The 22,024-nt window shown below is 40.0% G+C and overlaps 1 protein-coding gene across 1 annotated transcript in view; it reads left to right on the forward strand.

The window, feature by feature from the left end:
• The window catches only part of TAFA1 (TAFA chemokine like family member 1), a 216,261-nt gene extending 194,874 nt beyond the window's left edge, over nucleotides 1–21,387 (forward strand). The window contains exons 4-5 of the mRNA XM_083869786.1: nucleotides 15,921–16,045; nucleotides 20,530–21,387. Coding sequence (XP_083725912.1) covers nucleotides 15,921–16,045; nucleotides 20,530–20,547 — 143 coding nt within the window. The 3' untranslated portion in view covers nucleotides 20,548–21,387. The remainder of the gene's footprint in view (nucleotides 1–15,920; nucleotides 16,046–20,529) is intronic.
• The last annotated feature ends 637 nt before the right edge of the window (nucleotides 21,388–22,024 follow it).

Genomic DNA, 22,024 nt, shown 5'->3' on the forward strand with positions numbered 1-22,024 from the left:
AAAATCCGAAATCTTGAAGCACATCAGCCACTGAAGATTCTTCTTTGCAGAATCTCTCTTGCATTTCCCTGCCCAGGGCTGCTGCTCCCTGCGAGGCAGAGCTGGAAGGTCTCCCCATGAGCTCCCAACCCAGAATTGAAGCCTTGAATGCTCCCTGGCCACAGATTGAGGCCCTGAATGCACAGTAACTGAATATTCATTTTGTCCATTCTTTGGAAAAATAGTTACAATTTAAGGTACAAGAATAGCTCCATTCATGAGCCACGACATGAGCGAAGCCTCTGCTGCCGGTGCCGGATCTGCGATTCTTAATAAGAAGCCAACAAAGCTGATGAATTACCACGTATAAAATAATGAAAAAGAGATATCCAGGGAGAGAAATTATGTTTTTATCATGAAGTGGTGTAGGTTGATTATAAGCATAAGTATTATTTCTTTCTCTCTGTTGTTCACTTGTCTGTGCAGAGTGGGACAATCTGGGTGCTCCTGTGCAGGGCTGGGCAATATCAGGGTTTGAACATTTGGAAGAGCAGATACCTAAGGTAAAACTTTCCCCTGATTTGAGCTGAACTATTCATCACACACGTAGCTGTCATTAATCTTACATGCAGAGCCAGGCTTCTCATATTTCAAAACCTTTGGAGAGGCAGCTTTTTAATCTATATTTGGTTCTTCTTTTTTCCCCCTCTGAGATTGGTTTCTCTTTGCATATAATGCTGCAGTAGTTTCAATTTAAACAGAACCCTGAAATAAAATACTCGAATTTAAAACCCTAGCAGAGAGAAAGGAAACAATTATCTTGAAATTCTTTTTTTTTTTTTTTTTGAGGTAAAAAACTTGAATGACAGCACTGCTGACTGCCAAAACTGACATGTATTTTAACTTCTGTTTCAAGCAATGCATTACCTTAATCACAACAAGAGGGCACATACTCCAGGATGGAGACATAAATTCAATTAATCTCAGTAGTAATTCACAAAGCAATTCATTATAATATAATGCAGCACCTTGAAGTATCTAAATTACAGCAGCTGAAGATGCTTAATGGGCCAGAGGCAGATGCAGAAGCTGCTCAGCAGCTCCTGGTGGCAAATTCTAACTTCTGCCTCCTCTCTGACACACCATTCCAGACAAAAGGCAGATCTGCTCCTATGAGCATGGAGAATGAATAAAAAGGACAAGGAAACAAAAATGTCAGGAAAAACAGGAGGAAAGACAGAATTGCTCTGAGGGCAGAAAGTGGCAGCGGGGTGAGGTCTAAGCTTATTCTTAAAAATAGATGAACTATGGCAGCTGCAGGTTATGAAGTATTCCTATCAAAACTTTCTAGAGCAAAGAGCAAAATTTTAAGTGATTTGCATACCTCTCTGGGTTCTTGAGATAATAATACAGCTGCCTGCTCCTTGTTTTGTGGGTCATTAATACACCCCTCACTCTAAACCCTTCTGTCTGCTCATATTCAAACAGGTTGTCCTCAGAACCCCAACATTTTGCCATTTTGCAGAGCAGAGTCTGGACACAAAGCATGATAAATTCAGCACTGTGTGTCACTATGGGAACTGTTTCTGCTGCCAGACTCTGTTGGGAATGAATTGGGGTCTGGGTGTTTAGGCAGGTGTGTGTGCCTGTGTCTGTGTGTCTGCCAGGCAGGCACACACATAAACATTCAAATGCAGATATGTAAATTCTACCATCGAGTGTTTGCACCTCTTTGCTTCCCCATTTCTTCTTATTTTGCTTCATTTAGCACAGATTATCTCGGTAAGGCTGGAAACTACTCAATTACTGAATTCCTTTCAAAGGAAGGGAAAAGGGAGATTACAAAATTCATCAAGCTAGTATAAATCACCCTATCTTCCCCACCTGAGGATCTGACCCTCTAACAGTAGTTTCTTTCTTCTTTATAAAGGTAATTATTCTATTAAAATTAATAGTAAAATGAATACTGCTGTGACTGAATTACATGGGATAAGCGTGAAATACTGTGATCAGTTCTGCTATGAATTAGTAATTACAGTGTGCCCAGTGAAATTTGCATACTTTGCTCTCCTTCCCTGCTATCTGCCTTGCTTTGGCTGCCAGTGCTCTCTCCAGGGCTGGAGCCAGAGATTGTTAGTGCTTTATGCAAAGAGGAGGTGTTTGCAGAACAGTGCACCCCTGAGTTTTAAGATAGCAGAAGAAGTTAGAAGATAAGCTCGGGTTTGTTTGGTGTTTGAAATAGCTGTGATTGCCTTTCTAAACGTGATGGTGTAGAAGGGTTTTTAGTGTTTACATAGATGAGGTGAGAGGGGAAAAGTCTGCCTCCTTTCCTCCTCCTATTCCTGCATGAAAAGTTTGTGTTCATGACTTTGAGTTGATGCTGCCTGACTTAGTGGGAGTGGTTGGTGTCTCAGAGGGATGGCAGGTGGAATAAGGGAGAACCAGAACAGGAGCTGGTGGACCTGCCTCAGCAAGAGCAGCTCCTTGCACTCAGGTGCTTCATGCAAAGTTTAAAAGTGACCTTGAAGAGGATAAATGATGATGAAAACCAGGATGAAATGCAGCCCTTCCCACACACACGTTGAGAGCCCTGCCTTGGGCCAGCCATAGCAATTACTCATCAGCTAAAGGATGGAATGTAATAATCCCTCTTTTTTTTTGTGGTGCTATAAGGTCATAGGACAGAAGTCAAGCATCAGTCCAGGCTGGTTTCTCAGGAAGAGAAGGAAGGGAAGATTTTCTCTTCAGCCTTAGCCCTGCCATGCCAGGACACCTGCTCAGCTCAGGGACTCTCCACCCCAGCACAAGCTAAAAAAAACACATCCCATTGGAATGGGATCTGGGGAGAAAACAGATGGAGACAGAGTTCCTCCCCTTCAACACTCAGTGACTGGAATCTGACACGAGCTGTGTGCTCAACTCAGCTCCAGAGGTGGAGAGAGGACGTCAGTGATGCCCAGGCAGGCTGGGAAAGCTCTAACTGGCTGCATTCCTGTGAAGTAATTGCTTTTGTTAACAGGATTTTATTGTTATTATTCATATTAGGATGATCACAGGCTGGTTTAGATAGCTTATGCTTGATTAAATAATGGCCTGCCCTAGTGATAAATGCAAACATGCAACAATGGTTAAAAAATTTGTTTCTCTTTCCTGAAAATAGTGTGTAGCAACAATTTCTAAAAAAAAAAAAAAAAAAAAAAAAGGGAAAAATAAAAAGAATTAAAAAAGGTAAAGGAAAAAAAAAAAAAGAAAAGAAAAAGGGGGAGAAAGGAGACTTATGGTGACACATCTAACATAATATATTTTGTTTCTTTGACAATCCCCAAGTTAATAGAAAGTTGTTCTTTTTCCCTCCCTAAAATAGCCTGTGTAGTGCACAGCTTATCCAGATCAATAGAAGCATTTTTTCACTCCAGGAATGCAAACTCAGACAACTTGTAAAAAGGTCATAAAAACTTCTGATGCAATCCATGATTTTTAATTCATGTGGTCTACCCATGTTTCCTAGCACCTGAACTGTCCTTTCTGCAAATTACATTCCTTTTGTGAATATAAACAGTTTATTAAAACTCCTGTATTAATTATTTAAATGCGTTTATAAATATTTGAGGAAGCCCATGCAAAAGAAGCTCATAATAAATTATTATATTCTACCTTCATTGAAAGCTAAATTAAAGAACTCTGATGATTGCCTTTTGTGAGAAAGCCTTTTCAGCTGCCTGTCATCACAAGGTCTGGGAGAGCAGAAATTTGTCTAAGTAGCAGCAAAAAACATAAAAATCAGCACCTAAAGGTCAAAGTGAGATAACAACATTTGTGTCTTAGGTGTGTTTGTACTAAATGTGACACAATGGAGTATGGGACCATTCCTTTAGCTGTGCTCAGAGTATGATGGGAGAGCCACCAGTTTCCAGCTCAGCTTTGGGATCCCAGTGTGGAGACTGAATTACTGACAGAAGGGAAGGATTGGTGCTGAGGACAGGCCTGAGGCAAGGGACAGGAGGAATCACTCACACACTGATCGATTGATCAAATCAGAAGTCAGATACTCTAAGTGGTGCTGGGAAGAATATCAGCCCTGAGAGTCTGTGGCAGATCAACCTGAGCAGTGCAAGGGGAGTTCTTATAGAAAATAAAATGGAAAAAAAATTATATTGGAAAATAATATAAATATATATATATACTTAATAATATAGTATAATATAATATAATGTAATAATAATATTTATTGAAAATATAAAATTATAGAAAAATCATAGGAAAATTATATAAAAATAAAATTATATTAAAGATATATTATATATAATTTATATAAAATTATATTAAAATTAAATGTAAGAATAAAATTATATAAATATATAGTTTTATATAATTATGGCACTTTATAATAAGAATATATAAAATATTAAAAATTATATTAAATGTATCTTTAAATATATATAATTTTAGAAAAATATGAAATATTCTGAAGCAGCAAAATAGCAAAAAACTACAAATAATTTTTTCTGGAAATTCTTTTCTGGGTGGAAGAAAGCTTCCTCTGGATCTCTCAGTTTTGCAGTGTTGGTGGGTAAGGGTCACTTTGTGGACATTCCCATATTTTAGGTCCCATTCTCAGTGCACATGGTCATGTCTGGCCGTCAAGGACATTGCACATTATAAGTGGCAGGTGCCAGAAATGCACCTAATAAAATAATAATTAAATTGATTAAATAGAAAGAGATGTCTGGTGATGAACCCCTTCACCCTGTGCTTCTTTCTTAACTGTCCTGTGTTCCAGGACCTCATGAGGTGGGCACACGGATCCCAGGATTGATAAAGTCATTTTGTGGTCGTGCAGGATGGACCAGGAGATGCTCCTGCTGTAAAGCCTCAGGATGTGACCTGAGGTGATGTTTGATCAAACTTGTGGAGATGGGCTCAGCTCTCTGAGCAACGACAGGTCACATCAGTTGCACACAGCCAGTCTTTACAGCTTTCCCAGCATTTTTCACCAACCTGCTTCTCTTGTTCATCCACTTTCTCTTCTATTGGTGATCACTATTAAAGCTGAAAATCAGAAATATGATGTCTGAGAACTGCAACATAATACCCAGAATTAGGGGGCTCACTAGGCAATTATCCTCCCTATTTGATCAGGTATTTTTGAGAATTAATATTTAGAAAGAAAACACAGATCTTTCACCCTTGTTCTGTCTTAAAGTGCTTTAAAGTGATGGAGAAAGGGAGTATTGTAAAAGTAAAAAAATACAAAATCATAAAATTTCATCTAAAGTTTTCTGTTTTGTTTTCTGGTAGCTACAGCAATTCCCAGGGTCTTTGTTTAGCCATTTGTCTTTGGAAGGCTCCTGCTTGCATACATTTTGCAACTGGCAGAGCTGAACACATCCTGCAAACCCTTTTTTCCACTAATTCATGCTCATAATTGTAAAGAGCTCGCGCTGGGCACGCTCAGGCTCCACGTACATTCATTTTGTATGAGCATTAATGAGATCAAGTAGAACAAGGACAAATGTTTGTGAAAAACAAACTCTCTCTTGTAGTGATGGGAACAGAGCTTACAGCTTCATAGCTGGGAATCACCTGAGCAGAGGGGGTACGAGATTCCTGGAGTATCTGGAGTCTGAGGCTCACAGCTCCTTCCACCTTCTTGCTTTTTCAAGAGCACATCTTGTGCATTACAATGGAAATAATAATCCTTGTATAAATTCAGGATTATTCCCTCTAAGAACAACAGGGTAAGGTCAATGTATAAATTATTAGTAGCAAAGAGTTACATAGAGGAAGTTAAATCCAGGGCTTCTTCCAAGGTAAAAAAAAAAAAAGAGATAAAAAATATCACTGTGGGTGGTAGTGAATTTTGATCTTTTAAAATAATACAACTCAGAGTTAAATTGAACAGAGGCAAAAAGGCATGAGCAGAGCCAACAGCAGCGTGGCCATGAAATTTCAAGTGCCCATTAAAAGACTTCTCAGCTCTGTAAAAGGTCTCAGAGTAAATAAGCATTATGAGCACTGAAGGAAAACATAATTTCAAAGGAAAGCTTGTCAGTTAAGGTCAGTTTAATATCCACACACGAATTTCACTGTTTATAAGTCTTGCTGATAAGCTTCTATAATTGAGTTAGTTCTCATATTCCATGCATATTGAAGCAGTAATTAAGCTATGATATGAAATACAAAATATCCTGTGCTCAATTCATCAATTTTTGCTCAGTCTCGCAGTTCCTGTTCCATTGGCACTGGCATTGTTGCAACTGAAATATCTCCCAATCTATCATGTCAAGATTATGCATGATGTAATTTGTAAGAGCAGCTAGGGATTTGTTTACAAAAAAACAAATGTTCCTTTAATCTTTGAAACAAAATTAGACTTGTCTTACATCACAGAACAAAGATAGCTGAATGAATACAGCACTTTTAATAAATCAGTAATTACCTTGTGTAGTGCCAGTTGGCTCATTTAACTTGACCTTTGAAAACAACTTCCTCCACACAGGTTTTAAAAGGTTCTCTTCTGGACTGTGGAGATACGAGTGCTCTAAAGGTGTGTTATTTATACCACAGCAAATCCCAGTTCATGGAAGAGGATTTGGACCTTTTTGTCTTTTCCTAGCAGAGATAATTGCAAGTTAACTCAACTACCTCCTCGAGAAATCTGCAGGCTCTGCCTTTCAGCACCACTGTGCATAAAGCAGCAAACACCACGTGCAAGTTCAGAGTGCCATCATTAGAACAATAAAACCTCACTTAGTTTTCCTTCCACATGGAATCATCCCTGCAATGAGAGCACAGGGCACTGACCCCCTGCAGAGTGGGTTTGGGTTGATGGAGGTCTGAATAAACAAATTTCTGCAGCTGGACTGAAATTATCTGGTGGGTACAGACAGCAGCAAAGGGCTGCTCCCACCCTTCCCGGGGGTTTTGCTCCAGGAATCTTCCAGGGCTGATTATGATCCTCTTTCTATCCTTCTTAAGGGGAGAACAGCAGATGGCTTCATGTACGTCTTAGCAGCCTCTTTTCCCAAAGACATGCAGATTTTAGGAGAAATATAGAATCACAGAAAAGTTTGGGGTTGAATTGACCTTAAAGCCCATCCTGTCCCACCTCCCACTGTCCCAGGCTGCTCCAAGCCTCAGTGTCCAGCCTGACCTTGGACACTCCCAGGGATCCAGGGGCAGCCACAGCTGCTCTGAGCACCCTCTGCCAGGGCCTCCCCACCCTCACAGGGAAGAATTTTTTCTCAATATCAAATCTAAACCTGCTCTCTTTCACCCTTTTACTGCTCAGGTTCTTTCATATTTTCAATTCTTTTGCCACTTTTCCTGCCCTCCCTTGCTTTCTCCAGCAGCAGGCACACATCTGATAGCACCCACTGCTGCAGAGACACTTGAAATCTCAGCCACAGGTTTCAGCATTTTCTGAGTTTGGAGTTCAAGCCACAGGTCTGTAAGGCACAAAGAACTTAGTAGCTTTCATAGAGGAAGAGAGAGACAACATAATGGCTTGCATTTTAAAAAGAATAAAACATTTTTCACTGGAAAAGCATACACACACAAACACACACACACACAAAAAAGGTGTTTTTCATTGACTAATGACACATAATCACATTACATCTTATTAATTTCTGTAAATTCAATGGAAACATTTTCTCTGTATATTTATTTAGAGGAATCTTCTCTGTTAGCAGGAGTTTGTTAATGAGAGAAACCCTACACAATTTCTGCCCAAGTGGTACAACAGAATTTAATTTCATAACTGATAACCCTCCAATATATTATGCATGCTTTGTTATGCCTTATAAATGCATTACAGTTATATAATTTATTCATTTCCACTGTTCTTTCATAGAGTGCTTTGCTGCTAGGCTGTGATTCTGGCACAATATTCAGTCAAAATTTCTTGATAGACTTTCACCCTTCCGAGCCCATTTCACAGCTTTTCCCTTCCACATCCCCAAATCCAACACCCACAGCACAGGAACTCAGGTTTGAGCAAATGGCAGCTTTTACAGACACCAGATTTGATCTGAAGTCTGCAAAAACTGAGGAGTTTTTATCCCTGTTTCTCCAGTAACTGTTGGATCACACACCAAACACAGATTTTTGGTTTACACATATATATATATTTTTATGTATATGGTTTAGGGTCCCAGCAGCCACTGGAGGAACAGCACTGCAAGGCCACCCACAAAACTCTCTATACCCCTCTAATCTTTATCTCACAGCCTGGCACTTCTCTCTCTGCATTTCAACTCATCCATTTACTTTATTAATGAATTATTATTCCTGAAAAATTACCATTGCATGGAGATACAATTCTTTGATGGCACACCAGTCCTCAGCTCTGGTCTGAAACATGTCTGTGAATAAGTAGTTTCCCATTGTCTTTCTAAATATGTGCAAATATGTTGCATTTCATTGCCATTTCATTAAATATATAACAATAAGATTAAGCTCTCACTAGGCTATCTGAAGCCATTCAAAGAGGCTGCAAATAACATTGCTTCATTGCACAAATATTTTAGCAGCCTGCTCTCAGCCTTGTTCTGCAGGGAAGGGTGGATTCAGTTCCAAACCTCAGTAACAAATAGCAGCAATGGGTCTCCCTAACCTACAAAAGAACCCAGACAGATTGGGAAGGGGATCCTCAGTCACCTGCATTCACATCATCTCCCTGAATCTTGGATTTCACATTCTCATCAGCCTCATTAGCACTCGGGTGCCAGCAGATTTCTCTCAAATGCCCCACTCTCTTTGCACAGAGGTCGTGTCAACCACCAATAAATTCACACGTGTAAAACTATCAATAAAGTTGGCAGCTTGATGCTTGCCTTGGATATATTTTGCAGTGCAAGAATTCAGGAAATTCCAAGAAAATGTGTTCTAGCACTCTGGAAGGTCATAGAATACTCTATGCACTTTTGGGGAGACAAGTTTACCATACATGATTTATTTTATCATTTTATGTCCTTTCTCTCTGCCACAGATATCTGCAAAAATCTGTTTTGTCGAGGCTTGCTCTGCCTTTCCTTTGCAGAAATCAAGTTTCCTGATAGATAATGTGCTGAGGCTTCTGTTAGAATATCAACTATGATCCATGACTTTCAGAGAAAAGTGTCAAACTTTGGTCTTGTCTGAGTTCAGTGGAATGTGGAATAATTACAGCTCTAAAAAGCCTACCACTGTACATAGAAACTTCTAGTGCAAGGATTTGATAATCCTCTAGTCACTTTTTGGGTACAGGATTATCAAATGAGAACAGGGTTGAGAGCCAGCTGCCAGCACAACTGGCCTGGGACCCACTGGCATCTCCTCAAGGAGTGCCACAAGAGGCCTTCCAGTCTGACAGCTCCTTGCTGGCTTCATTTTTGCATTTCCTAAAATCCCAGACTTTGAAAAGATCTCACAAGTTGAACTGTGAGGGGCTAAGAAACATTTTGATTTCTTTTCCTTGTCACTGCTGCTGAGACCCTCCTGACTACAGAAAATTGTTATGCAAATTCTCCAGCTCTCCTTAAACTCTGGGTGTTTTATCTGTGTGCCTGGTTAACAAACCAGAGTTTTACCCCTGAACAGCTGGGCACACTTCACAGGTGCTCAGAGGACCTGGGAATGGGCTCAGGGAAGTGAAGGTTCTGCCCATGAGGAATCCTGCTCCTACTTCACCTGTGGAAGCCCCTCAGCCACCTGTCTGAGCAGTAATCTCCAAAGAAAGGGACATGGAAAAATGACAGAGCTGCAGCAGTTGATGCTCCCAATCTGAACAGCATTGATGGCTAGAAATTCCTTGGCAAAATCTAAGCTTTTTTTTTGTGTGAAATCTGCTCTTTACCAGACCATCTCCACTCAGCTCAAAGGCAGGAATGTGCTTGAGGACCTTCTGGCAGCAAGCACTTCACATAATTTTATAATGTTATAATTTATTTTCACAGTACCTGAGAAACCCATTCTTCAAGCTATACAGTTGGAGAAAAAAAATGTCAGTCCCAAACTCATGCAATTCAGCAGGGCAGGAGAGACAGAGAGCAACATCCAAGGAACCATGGCAAGAATAGCTCATCCTCTAAGTAAATAAAATTGCAAATGGCAAACTGGTACAGCAAGGAGGTGATTTACCTGTAGTAATGGAGAAAGTGAGAAGCAGGGCTGGGATTAAACAAACCTTGGGAGTTTCTGCTTCTCAGGCCATTACCCACCACCAGCACCTCTGTTGGTCACACTGTGAGGAGGGAAGCACACAACATGTTTATGTCGTTTTTCCTAATTTACCTTACTGTAAGGCAGGAAATGGCAATGTAAGTGGTTTTTCACTAGTGAGTCTTCCCATGCTGTCGAATTAACACCCTTTTTTGCTGGTTTATGCAGATCTTAAAAGGAAATTGTGCATGGATTCTTTGCATCTAATTTGCCCTTTCATATTTAATGGTGCAGCCCACAGCATTGTTCAGACAAGTAATGCACACTTAAAAATATCTTAGTGTAGCTGCTGAATATTTTGCAGTGGAGAATCAGGAGCTCTGAATGGAAAAAAAAATTAAATTTTTCAATTCTTTCAATTCTGCCAGTGATTCAATAAAACACTAAAAAAAAAAAAAAAAAAAAAAAAAAAAAAAAAAAAAACCTGGAGAACACTGCAAAGATCAGAGTGTTCAAAAAAAAAAGAAGTTTAGTATGTTGATGTCTTTTTAATGTTTACTACAATTAACAAATATTAAATTAACTCAGCAAGACTGAATTTGAGGCAATTAGAGATACGAGACACCACTTGCCAGGCTGATTGCATTGTGCTTGTATTTTGAACAGGAGAAATGTCCATTTTCCCAGAGCTACGAGAGGTCTGTTATCAAAGTCTGTGAAGCATTGCTCTGCAGGAGCATTAGATTGATACTTCTAAAATTGAGTAAGATTGAATTAAAGCAGAGAGTTTGATAGTTTGGACTCCCTGTAGGAAACATCCTGCATTTCTCCCAGATAGCAATATTCAACCTGAAATCTTTTGTTTTGGATTTGTATTCTTTAACTTATCAGATTACTTCTCTACAGCTCCCAGAGTGGCTGCTATCTCAGTGTGTTTATGAAATACATAACCCTTCAGATGACACTTTCTTTCAGTCCAGTTTTCTCATCCTCCCAGAAAGTGTGTTCCCACCCCTGTAATTCATTCTGCTCCCCATGACATCCCAATAAACTAAGAGAAACTGCATGTCTCATTCAATTCTCTGAGATTTTGTTGTATAAGGAATAGGTGAGCACAGGGTTGCAGTTTTTCCCATTCTACTTTATATCCTTCTTAAAAAAAAAAAAAAATACAAACTACTTGAAAGATTTTACCCACCTCTGTGCTGCTGCTATTGCCAAAATCTCCATCAGAGCAAGAACCTCTCACAGGGAGTTTGAACTTTCCTTTAATCTAATCCATTTAGAAAATGACTCACAATATATTGAATAAAGTGGAGAAAATTGATATCTTTTCATTAAGTTGACAAAGTCTTTTTCACTTCTGACATCTGTGAAATGTGTTCTCTATTTAAATTTTATTTATATCAATCTTCACTGGTGGAAACGAGATTAAAACAGAATTCTCTGTGCTTACAGGGAAAACTTCCCCATCCTGCAACGAGTGTCACATTGGTTTTGAAAATGAGCTTCTTGTTCTTTGCAGCAACATGACACCCATGATCAGGAGGAGCCACAATCTAATATCTCCATTCCTTTGTATTCTCTTTCTATATAAACAAAATGTGTGCACTTTATCACAGGCAAAAAGAGAGCTGCTGTGGCTTTATAATGCCAACTGCAGAAGCAATCTTGGAACATTTTAATACATAGCATGTTCCCTCTAAACTGTTGAAAAATGCATGATGATACTTTGCTCTGTTTTCATATTTCTGGGTATTCCATAAACATGAATTAAAGTTATCTATTACTCTGTGAGGATGATCTTATTGTTACAGTGCTAAATATAATGTCTTTATACTTTTTGCCATATAGATTCTGTTGTATTATTAAAGCAATTTCCTAAATACCAATGCAGAAAAGTTAAGGAGGATTTTATTTGCAAAACAAAAAATATTGGCATTTTCTCTACAGACAGGAGCAGCAAAAATGACAGAAGCAATTGCCTGTGAGTGTCTGGGCTGTGTGTGCACAATTTCTCTGTCCACATCCTGTTAATCATCTGTAAAATGGCTTTGAGGAACTGAGTAGCTTCAGTTTAATGCAAGAACTTGAAGACTGAGAAATGTGAAACATAATAAATTCAGGAGTTGCAACAGTCAGCTTTAATCAAATGGATTGTGGATTTTTTCCAAAATTGTTTGACTCAAGATGAAGATGATTGAACAATTAGTGTTTCCATGCTGATTTGATCTTTTAGGTGTAGATATATGAAGGTGCTCAGTGCGTTTCTACTGCCTCTGAATAGAATATTTTGATACTGAAATTCAAGGGGAAAACTTTTCCCAGCCAGCTGCCTTCATGCATCAAAACTTTGTGCTCCAGATGATGCACGAGAGCAAATCAGAGCACAGTCACTACCCTTGTGCAACCTCCAAAGGGTCTCATGAACTTTGAAGGCTGAATCCAAGCTGAGCTGGCAGTTCCCTGCAGCCACCTAAGGCTTTGAGCATTATCTTTGGGAACAAATGTATTTTAAAATGCAATAGAATTGTGTAAACATGAGAAAATATGATCTATTCAATTGCTTTTTCCCTGTATTCTGTCTGATCTTCAGATTTCTTATTTGCAGTTTATTTGTCTGGAGCCCATGATTTGCAAATGCCGTTTCGACCAAATGCTTTTTGTGTGTGCTAATCCATGCAGACTAAGTACATCAAAAGTTAAATATTTTGATCAAAATCATTCTATGGCTTTGCAAACAAAGATTTTGAGAAAAGTGTGAATTGGGCTGAAAAAGAAACCTTGGGAATTTTCTGAAGAAAGTTACTATTTCCCCCAGCTCTATTGGTGATACATTAAGAGTTAAATATTCTTATAAAAGAGACATTTTCTTGAAAATAGTTTGGATATAAACAATCCCTTATTTAACCTAGAAGGTGATGGGGGGGGGGGGGGGGGGGGAAAGGGACTGAAACAAAACAAGCAAAGCAGGAGCAGTCAAAGCTCTTCTTTTCCACTTTGTTTTCCTTTCCCCATGGCAGGGGGGATCTGTATCAGTCAATTCAGCCTTGCATGAAGAAACTCTTGTGCTTTGTGTATTCCCCAGACAGTGAGAGGAGCACAATGAGAAGCACTCCAGAATGCTACAGGTGTCTAATTCAGCATGATGGGAGCACTCACAGCCTGTGCTGCCTGGTGATTAGCAGGAATCTCTAATTCTCACTCAGAATGAGTGGTTGGGGTCACTGAGAAGCTCAGGTTCCTCGGGATCTGGGAGTTCTTGAATCAAAACCACCCTGAGGGGGAGCATCTTAATTTGAGCAATTCCCTCTCTCACCCGGCTGCTTCAGCTCATCTCAAAGTGACAGAACCAAACACAGAGAATCGTGTTTCCCTGGAGAAGGTTTATCCCCTTCTCCTACAGGTGGGCCCAGCCTCAAATGCTGCAAACTGTGATTCATTTTAAAGCTTTTTCCTCCCCTCTTTGAACAGAGCTGGAGGTGTAAAACTTTGAAATAAAGGAGAACTCAAAGGATCAGCAGTACCCAAGAAAGACAACTGGTCCTAAAGATTAAAAGGCTCTTAATAGGAGAGAAAACCCATAAAAACAAGGTTCAAAGAAAGTAATTTTCTTTGGGTTTTGGACACCCCTGCCATGGTGTGGGGCTGAGGACTAGAGCACAGTGAGCTTTGTAGTGCTTCAGACTTACAAAGGATTTTGCCTACTTACATTAGAGACAAAGAGGAGCTTTTCATCTGCAAAGTTCCCCCATTAGTTTCCCCCATTATAAAAGGAGCCTGGTCTTCAGCCCAGGTGAGGGTCCTCACTGATGAACACTTGGGTATAATTGCACTGTGATCATAAATCAATAAAAATATATATGTATATACTAAAACCTACACACCACTCACTACATGAGTCAGTTGCCATTAAGGTTCAGCGCTGACTTTGCATTTGATTATTTTTCAAGGTCAAGGTCTGAATACTTGGGCTGTATTTAACAGCATTAAGAAATCGTGAGATCATTTTAATTTCTATGAACAGCATTGCTGCCTCTCAGTCTGCAGTCAACTCACATCTCTGTTTTACACTGTAAACTCCCCAGGCCAGGGCATTCATGTTTGTGGGTTTTAGTACCTCACACCACAGGATCCTTCTCTGTGATTATTTAATGCTCCTGGTAAATAATTATGATCATCACTTCTGGTTCCATGTCACAGGATTCTTCTCACCATCCTGAGGATGCTGTGCTCTGATGATTGCTGTGAAGGCCAGCATTCAGCAGGAGATGGTTTTTCAGTTTGCCCACTGCACCATCTATTATTAGAGCACAGATTCAGCCCTCACGCCTTTTCATGCATGGCAAAGAGAGAGATCTTTTCTCTCTGCTGTTAGCAGCATTAATGATACCCTTCTGAAAAAGGTGTGTGCACAGCATCATTAAACTGCCTTGCCAGCACAGGTGTAAAGGACTTTTTTTTGTGTCTTGTATATATGGAGAAATGATACATTATATGATAAAAATCAGATGCAACCTGTGGGAAGAACCAGGAAAGACAACACTGAGAGCTGTATGATCATTGTAAGGTTCCTCAAATTGAACCATTCTATTCAATTTTATATTCAAGAATTTAATTATAAGCTCTGTAATGTCCTTAAATCAATGCATGCACAAGAGGGCATTTTCCAGAGCTGAATGGCAGTCTGCTGGTGTGTGTGTATATATATCTATATATATTAATATATATGTATAAGGTAAGCAGCTACTTCAAAGGTATTTTGTGGGCTTGAAGCAGCCATGTGGGATGATATGAATGGGTTAAGTATCTCTCTTTGAGCGACTGTGCAGAAAGCTTTGACAGGCTTCCTGAGTGCAACCATGAAATTAATTCTTCCCAGGGAAAGCAAATCACAGAAAGAGCCACTCATGAGCCAACTTGTCACAGTTGCAAGGTTAGCTAAAGTTTATCAAAATCCCCAGACAAAAAATGTCATTAAGATACAGTTAAGGATATAGTCAGATACCAATTCCCAGGCAAGAAACTTCATTAAGGTACATTCAAGGTTGTAAACATATGTGCCAATTAAATTCAAACAACTGGGTCCAAACACTGCCCAATTATTTACAATGTTAAATATTTTGAAATTAAAAGTTGCTTTTAGAGATAATCTGGTTTCTATAAAATTCATAATCATGGTTCAACAAACAATTTCTGCTGCTGCTCAGTGTTACCTTACCCTCTATTTCTAATTGTGGTGCTCCCTGTGATGGCATACTGGGAAAGCTAAAAGTCTCCATGAGTTCAAATAAGTCTGGACAGATTTGTGGTTGAAAAATCCAGGTCCTGAAAGCAAAAATATCTGGCTGTAGGTCCTGAAAGCAAAGCAGACATAGTTTTATGTGGAGTACACTGAACCAGAAGTCCTAAAGACCTGGAGAATATTCTGAGGAAAATCTCTTCAGCCTTGCCTTGTTCTTGTACACATTGGTGCAGATCAGATCGGCACCCAGGGAGAGGGGCTGTGAGGCTCATGGTCCTTTGGTCCCTTGGTCTGTAGCAGAATTTTTGTCACCACAGCATTCCCTGCAGCCACAGCTCAGGAGCAGGGCAGATCTCCCATGTGAGGAGGCTGTGGCAAGCAGTGCACTGTCTTAGGCAGTATGGGATGCCAAATAAATAATTAAATATGAAATCCTTACAACTAAACTCCAGTGGAAGGGACGCTCTGCCTTTTAGTGTTAAACCCTTGAGATATTATTTAATTAGATTTGGTCATTGTAACACAGTTGTGAACGTTGTCTTTTCTCTTTTAGCTTCTATAGTGATTGGGAAATGGTGGTGTGAGATGGAGCCCTGCCTAGAAGGAGAGGAATGTAAGACATTGCCTGATAATTCTGGATGGATGTGTGCGACTGGCAATAAAATCAAGACCACCAGAGTAAGTCTCCTTTCTGTCTGCACCCAGGAGGTCTGAAAAGGAAAGGGAATCACTAATGATTACTCATCCATGTCTTCTCCATCATCATGCCTGCTGTAAAGGTCTTAAAGACCACTGTCATGATCACACAGTGCTTCTGGCCATAGTTTGGTGAAAATTCAGAAGGATCAGGCTGGTCAGCTGGGTCCAGGCTTGGTAACCAGCAGATTGGAGCTGCTGAATTACCAGGTCACTTTCTTACATTGTCACCTCAAAATACCCTTAATGCACATCACTGAGTCCCTTTCTGGTGGCTAAAGGGAAGCACATTAGCTCAGAGGGATCTGCTGGATCCTATATTCATTCCTTGGCTGGTCCAGGCCACATCTGGATTAGCAGCTGTACAAGTGCTTTGTAGCAGAGGACTCAGCTCTCTATTTGCACTGCAGATTTCACTTCAGAGCAGCTCCAACCCCATGAACTCATTAGTGACAAGCTCTTGAGATGCTGCAGGTTCAGGCAACACAGGCCAACAGCTGACAACAGCTTTCACCACACCATGCCAGGAAAAGGCAGAGAGAGAGTGTGAATGAGCTGCCTAAATTTCCACCAGGATATTACCTTGGGAATCAAAGTGCTTTTCAGAAACAGACTCTGGTTTTCTTTTGCATTGTGTGACTGTTTCACAACCATCATCTTGAAACTGTCACCAATACCCGTATTCAACACTTTTAATTAACCAACTTTCATACCACAATTGATTTTTTTTTCCAAGAAAATTGTCAACTCAAATGCTTTTATAAATATATAAATTTTCATTTTCTGTGAATTGGAAAATGGCTTTTGAATGAAAAAGAACGAATTTTCAAGAATTTTTTCCCCATTTGATAAGAAATTCTTATGCCCAATTGCTAATTCACAGGAATGTGCAGCATAGTGTTGTAATTTCCTCATTTATTCCTTTCTCTCCAATCCTACCTCCAGTCATTTGTCATGTCTTCTAGGCCTTCTGTTGAAGGAGGAGATTTTACCCTAATTGATACCCATGCCACCTGAATCCTTTTCTTTCCCTCCATAGGACCCACCCCAGGATGAATGATTTATATTGCAACCCTCATTTCTGGAGCAGAGCCTTCAGCCACACCAACACATTAAATTATCAGGACGCCAACTGACTTAGGAGGTTATCTTTGTAGGAAGTAGTAAGTTGGCCCCCAAAAACAAGATCCATATGATCTCTGTGTCACCTCCCAGAGAAAAGGAGGAAGGATGGAGGGAACTGGGATTCAGTTTGACTCAGTTTCTTTCTGTTTTGCTGCTCCTGCAAATCTCTCTGTGCCCACAGCTGATCTCTCCCCACTGCAACACCACTGGAAGGCTGTTTTCTAATGAATGTGCCTTGCAGTGAAATTAGAAAATCCCAGACCACAAAATCACTTTCCAGCGAGGAAAGTGGAGAGTTAAAATGGAAGAAAGTGATGTAGAAGAACTAAGAAGCAACATGAAGTATCTTATACAATAATTCAGCCCTTCTGCAGTCTGCCTACAAGTTATATAATTGAGGAATTGCATTTTCTTTCTCCAGTGAAGCTGTCCTTCTCTTAAGGCCCCCAGTCCTCATCATATAAACTAGTTTTAGGCAATAGAAGTGATTGCTAGAAATTTAGCAGCTTCATTAATATGCAGATGTATGGTCCAATCTATTCAGTATGCATTATTGTATTTCATTTGAATTAAATACTTGCAGAGTGAGTGCTCATAACTGAAAAAAATATTTCTTCATTTACCCACAGGAGTTATTTTAATTAGCTTGCAAGGGGAGTACCTTATGGTGCTGCTTCCAGTAGAATTTTGCTTTGTTGCTTTAAAATATCATTACAGAACCCAATTGACAAAGGCAACGTGACATGATGTGCTCCCCAACTGTCTCTTGCATTTTCTAAGGAAAAATTCTACTTTTTAGACCCTGAAACTTTGCTCGAATCCGTAGCACTGCGTCAAGTCTAGCAACATAAATATAAAATAATGAAAGCAATCAGATAATCAGATCCTGAAACAGGCTTTTTTTTTTCCCCCTTTGTTTTGCCAATTCAGACAGCAGCAGAGAACGAGATCACAATGTAATCTGCCCTGACACAATCCAGGTTCCAAGATTGGGCCATGTGTGTCTAATTTGAGTAGTTAAGGAAGTTAAGAAAGCAGAAGAAACAAGACAAATCAATCAACATCCCAGTTCTCTCTGTGGTGATTAGGCAGAAAGCTACAGCAAGTCTCCATAGGCTGTAAACTGTAAACTGTTTTAATGAAGGCTTTTCCTTACACTAAATACATTACACTAAATACATTTACGTTTGGCAACTGCTGTCCTGGCAAGGAAAACATTCACATTCATGACTCTTGGGGTTAAGATACCCATTAGTAGATTCTTCCAGGCCCACAGTAAATCACATATAAGCACATATACATATTTATGAATACATGGATATACACAATAGATATCTTTTTCTAGGGTGGTGCATAACTTCATGCTTGGGTGTCAAATGTGATTAATACTGATTAGTGTCATAAGGAGGTGGACAACAGACTCAGTAAAGCCTTTACCAGCACATTCTTCCTTCCTTCTTTTTCATTCATTTCTGTGCTTAGCCCTTTAGCATCGCTCACTATGTAAGTTTTTAAAGCCAAAGTTATAAAGCTCACAGCTTTCTTAAATTGATTTGTTTTCTATTGATGGTCAGGCAGGTGACAAACATGTTAAGGAAATCATTTTGTCATTCAATTTTTGGAGCAGTTTCAACATTTTTTTAATCCCTCGTCACCTTTTATTTTTATATTTTTATATATATATACTTATTTATATATATATAATTATTTAAGAAATCTCAATGGTTTCCTTAAAAATGTGGGGCCCTTGGAGCTGTAGTAGGACCTGCTAGATGTCACATTGCCACTTTCAGCACAGCAGCTGGCACCAGGGGAAATAGAAGAGCAGCATCTCAGGGTGGATGTTGCTGATATTCTGGAGCATGGAAATAAATGTGATCAGTATAATGATTAATGATCAGCTGGGCAGAGGAGGTCAGCTCAAAGCCCCTCTCCAGTTTCTCAACCTGTGCCTTGAGTAACAGCTTGGTTTGATCTGGTTTAACCAAGTTTTGACCCATCTGAACTGGTTCTGACCCGTTTGAGCCAGTTTTGAACTGGTTTTGACAGGTTTGATTTGGTTTGAACTGGTTTAAACAGATTTCTACCACTTTTATCCTGTTTTGACCAGTTTAATTTGGTCTGAACTGGTTTTGACCGGTTTAATCTGGTTTAAACCATTTGTAACTGGTGGGATAGAGTTTCATTCCATTTGAACCAGCTGGATTTTGTGTAAATCTCTGTTGCTCTAATATTTACTGCTGCATTTAATCACCTTGAGTTTAGACAATAATCTGTGGCCCTGATTTAATGGCCAAGCCAGATCACATTCAAGTCAATGTGAGTTTCATTGCTGACCCAGGTGCCTGGTAAAAGGCTGAACCCCTCATGGAGTTCATCTGGGTGTACCAGTCCAGGAAAGAAACAAAAGCATAACAAAAGCATTTCCTTGAGAGCAATGCTTTGCTCTTGGTCAGTTGTTCTTATTTCAACACCCTAAAAAAAACCTCCTGGGCATTGGTGTTTGCTCTTGCAGCACTACTGCAGCACCCAGATCAGTTTTGGTGGTGGTCACAAAGGAGGTGGGTTTTGGTCTGTTGCAGGGTATGTTATCTCACCTGAGGTGAGTAGATGGAGCAGCTGCTCTGGCCAGGCACCACCCTGCCCTCTGGGTAAGTGGGTTGGTGGGGCTCCAAACAAACCTGAAGGGTGAATACTCCTGCCTGTCTTGTCCAGCAGAAATCACTGGAATCTCTCTAAGAAGGGGAGGGTGGAAGCCTGAGATGAGCAGAGCCCCAGGCCCAAAGCTGTCCTGGCATGTCCTTGTTACCTGAAGGGCTCTACAAGGAAGATAGAGAGTGACTCTTCACAAGGGCATCAGGGGACAGCACAGGGGAGAATGGCTTCAGACTGACAGACAGTAGGTTTAGACTGGATATTAGGAAAGAATTCTTCCCTGTGAGGGTGGGGAGACCCTGGCACAGGGTGCCCAGAGAAGCTGTGGCTGCCCCCGGATCCCTGGAAGTGTCCAAGGCCAGGTTGGATGAGGCCTGGAGCAACCTGGGACAGTGGAAGGTGTCTCTGCCAAAACAAGACCTCTTGTGATTCTGTGATGTCCAGGTGATTAATGCACATCCAATATCTCCCAAGGCAGAGGCAGGATCTTGCTCAGGGTCTGTCTCTTGCATATTTTTACACCCCTGCAGAGCTAAAACAAACACACACCTCTAGTATTGCATTTAAACTCAGCTATATCAATCAGCTATAACCCACAGAGCCTTTGGGTCTTTCTTTTCCAAAATACTATATTTAAAAAATAACATATTATTCATAACTGACTCTTTCCCATTTCCTCACTGCAGATCCACCCAAGGACTTAACAGAGTGCCCACGTCTGCACGGAGACAGTGAAAGCCCTGATGATTTATGAGGACAAAGTATTGAAAGTTTAAAACCATCTCAGCATTTAAAGCCAAATGGATTTCTTATTTGCACTTTGACTGTTTACCAGAAAACAACAGTGGCTTTACTGTGTGAAAGAAAGGATTCGGTGGAAATAATGGCCCTGATTTTTGACAGCTGAAAATAAAAACAATGAAGAAAGTGGTTCCTTTGGTAAAGTTTCTGAGATTGCAAAGTACAAGCAACAGTATAAGTTTGGATCTACAATTTACTTTATACCAGTTAAAGTATATATATATATAGAAATATATATATATTAATATATGATATTTTGAAATAAAAGCCTCACTCTTCAAGAAATTGAATAGTACCACACTTTGCTGCAGCTGCTGTATTTTTTTTCCTTTTTTTTTTTTTTCTTCTTTTTTTTTTTTTTTTTTTTTTTTTTTTGCAATGGTCTGGAAGTTCCCTACCTGTTTGAGAGAGAAATGTGGCAGTGAAGAGGCAAAGCAAACCTGCTGTGGTACAAGGACGCCTAAGAGCTACACGAATCCTACCGATGCAGCATCCAGAGCTTCCTGTTCCCTTCGGCAGAATTTTGAGGGCATTTGTTGTTCCACTTTGTGTTCTGGAGGCTTTTTCCCCTTGTGCAATACTAGCATGCTGGCTTTGCTTCATTAACCATACTTGATTGATATATAACGATGATAATTCTATCCTCCTCCAAGAAAATATTTTTAGAGCTGTTAGATATTCCATGAAGAAGAGATGGACAACTACTGAGTGAAGTACAGTATGTATTAAAAGTTTATTTGGCAGAGTTTGGTAGACTGTGAGCTCCCTTCTTATTAAAGATGTACTGTACGTACAATGTCTTCAGACTTTGTATAGCTCGTAGAGACTCCAGTAAAAACCCAGTAACCACCTCCAAAGCTTTGTGTTGTTGGCTCACTAATTCTTTGAAACAACAACAAAGCTATTTCTTTCCAGAATTTTTCACACAGTTTGGTTTTTCAGGAGCCCGTTTGCAATTGGTGAACAGGCACCTCAGCTTAACCATGCCTCTGTGGACACCTGGCTGTGTGCTCTTATCCCCCAGCACACCTGGGAGAACTACCTAAATTTAAGTTTCCCTCATTGCAGGCCAGGCTAATTCTCACTGAGAGCATTTGCCAGCAGCTAAAAGCATACACATAAGCAATTCCATGGCATAGAAAATGCACAACAGTTTGTGGCAAGCACAAACTTGTGGCCGATCCCTGCTTTCGCTTCAGAATAGTTTCCTTTGGTTTATTTTCAATCTGTTTTTTGCTCTGGTGAATTCAGCAGAGCTGAGATGCTCCTCAGCAAGGATGTGTCCACAGAGACCTTGACCCAGTCACTGCAATCAGTCTGAACTCCCATTTCTGGCTGAGCTGTAGCTTGTTCACCAGGCAGCCTGGCCCTGGCAGTGCT

Source organism: Zosterops lateralis (genome assembly GCF_965231275.1).
Source record: "Zosterops lateralis genome assembly, chromosome: 11".
Taxonomy (NCBI): domain Eukaryota; kingdom Metazoa; phylum Chordata; class Aves; order Passeriformes; family Zosteropidae; genus Zosterops; species Zosterops lateralis.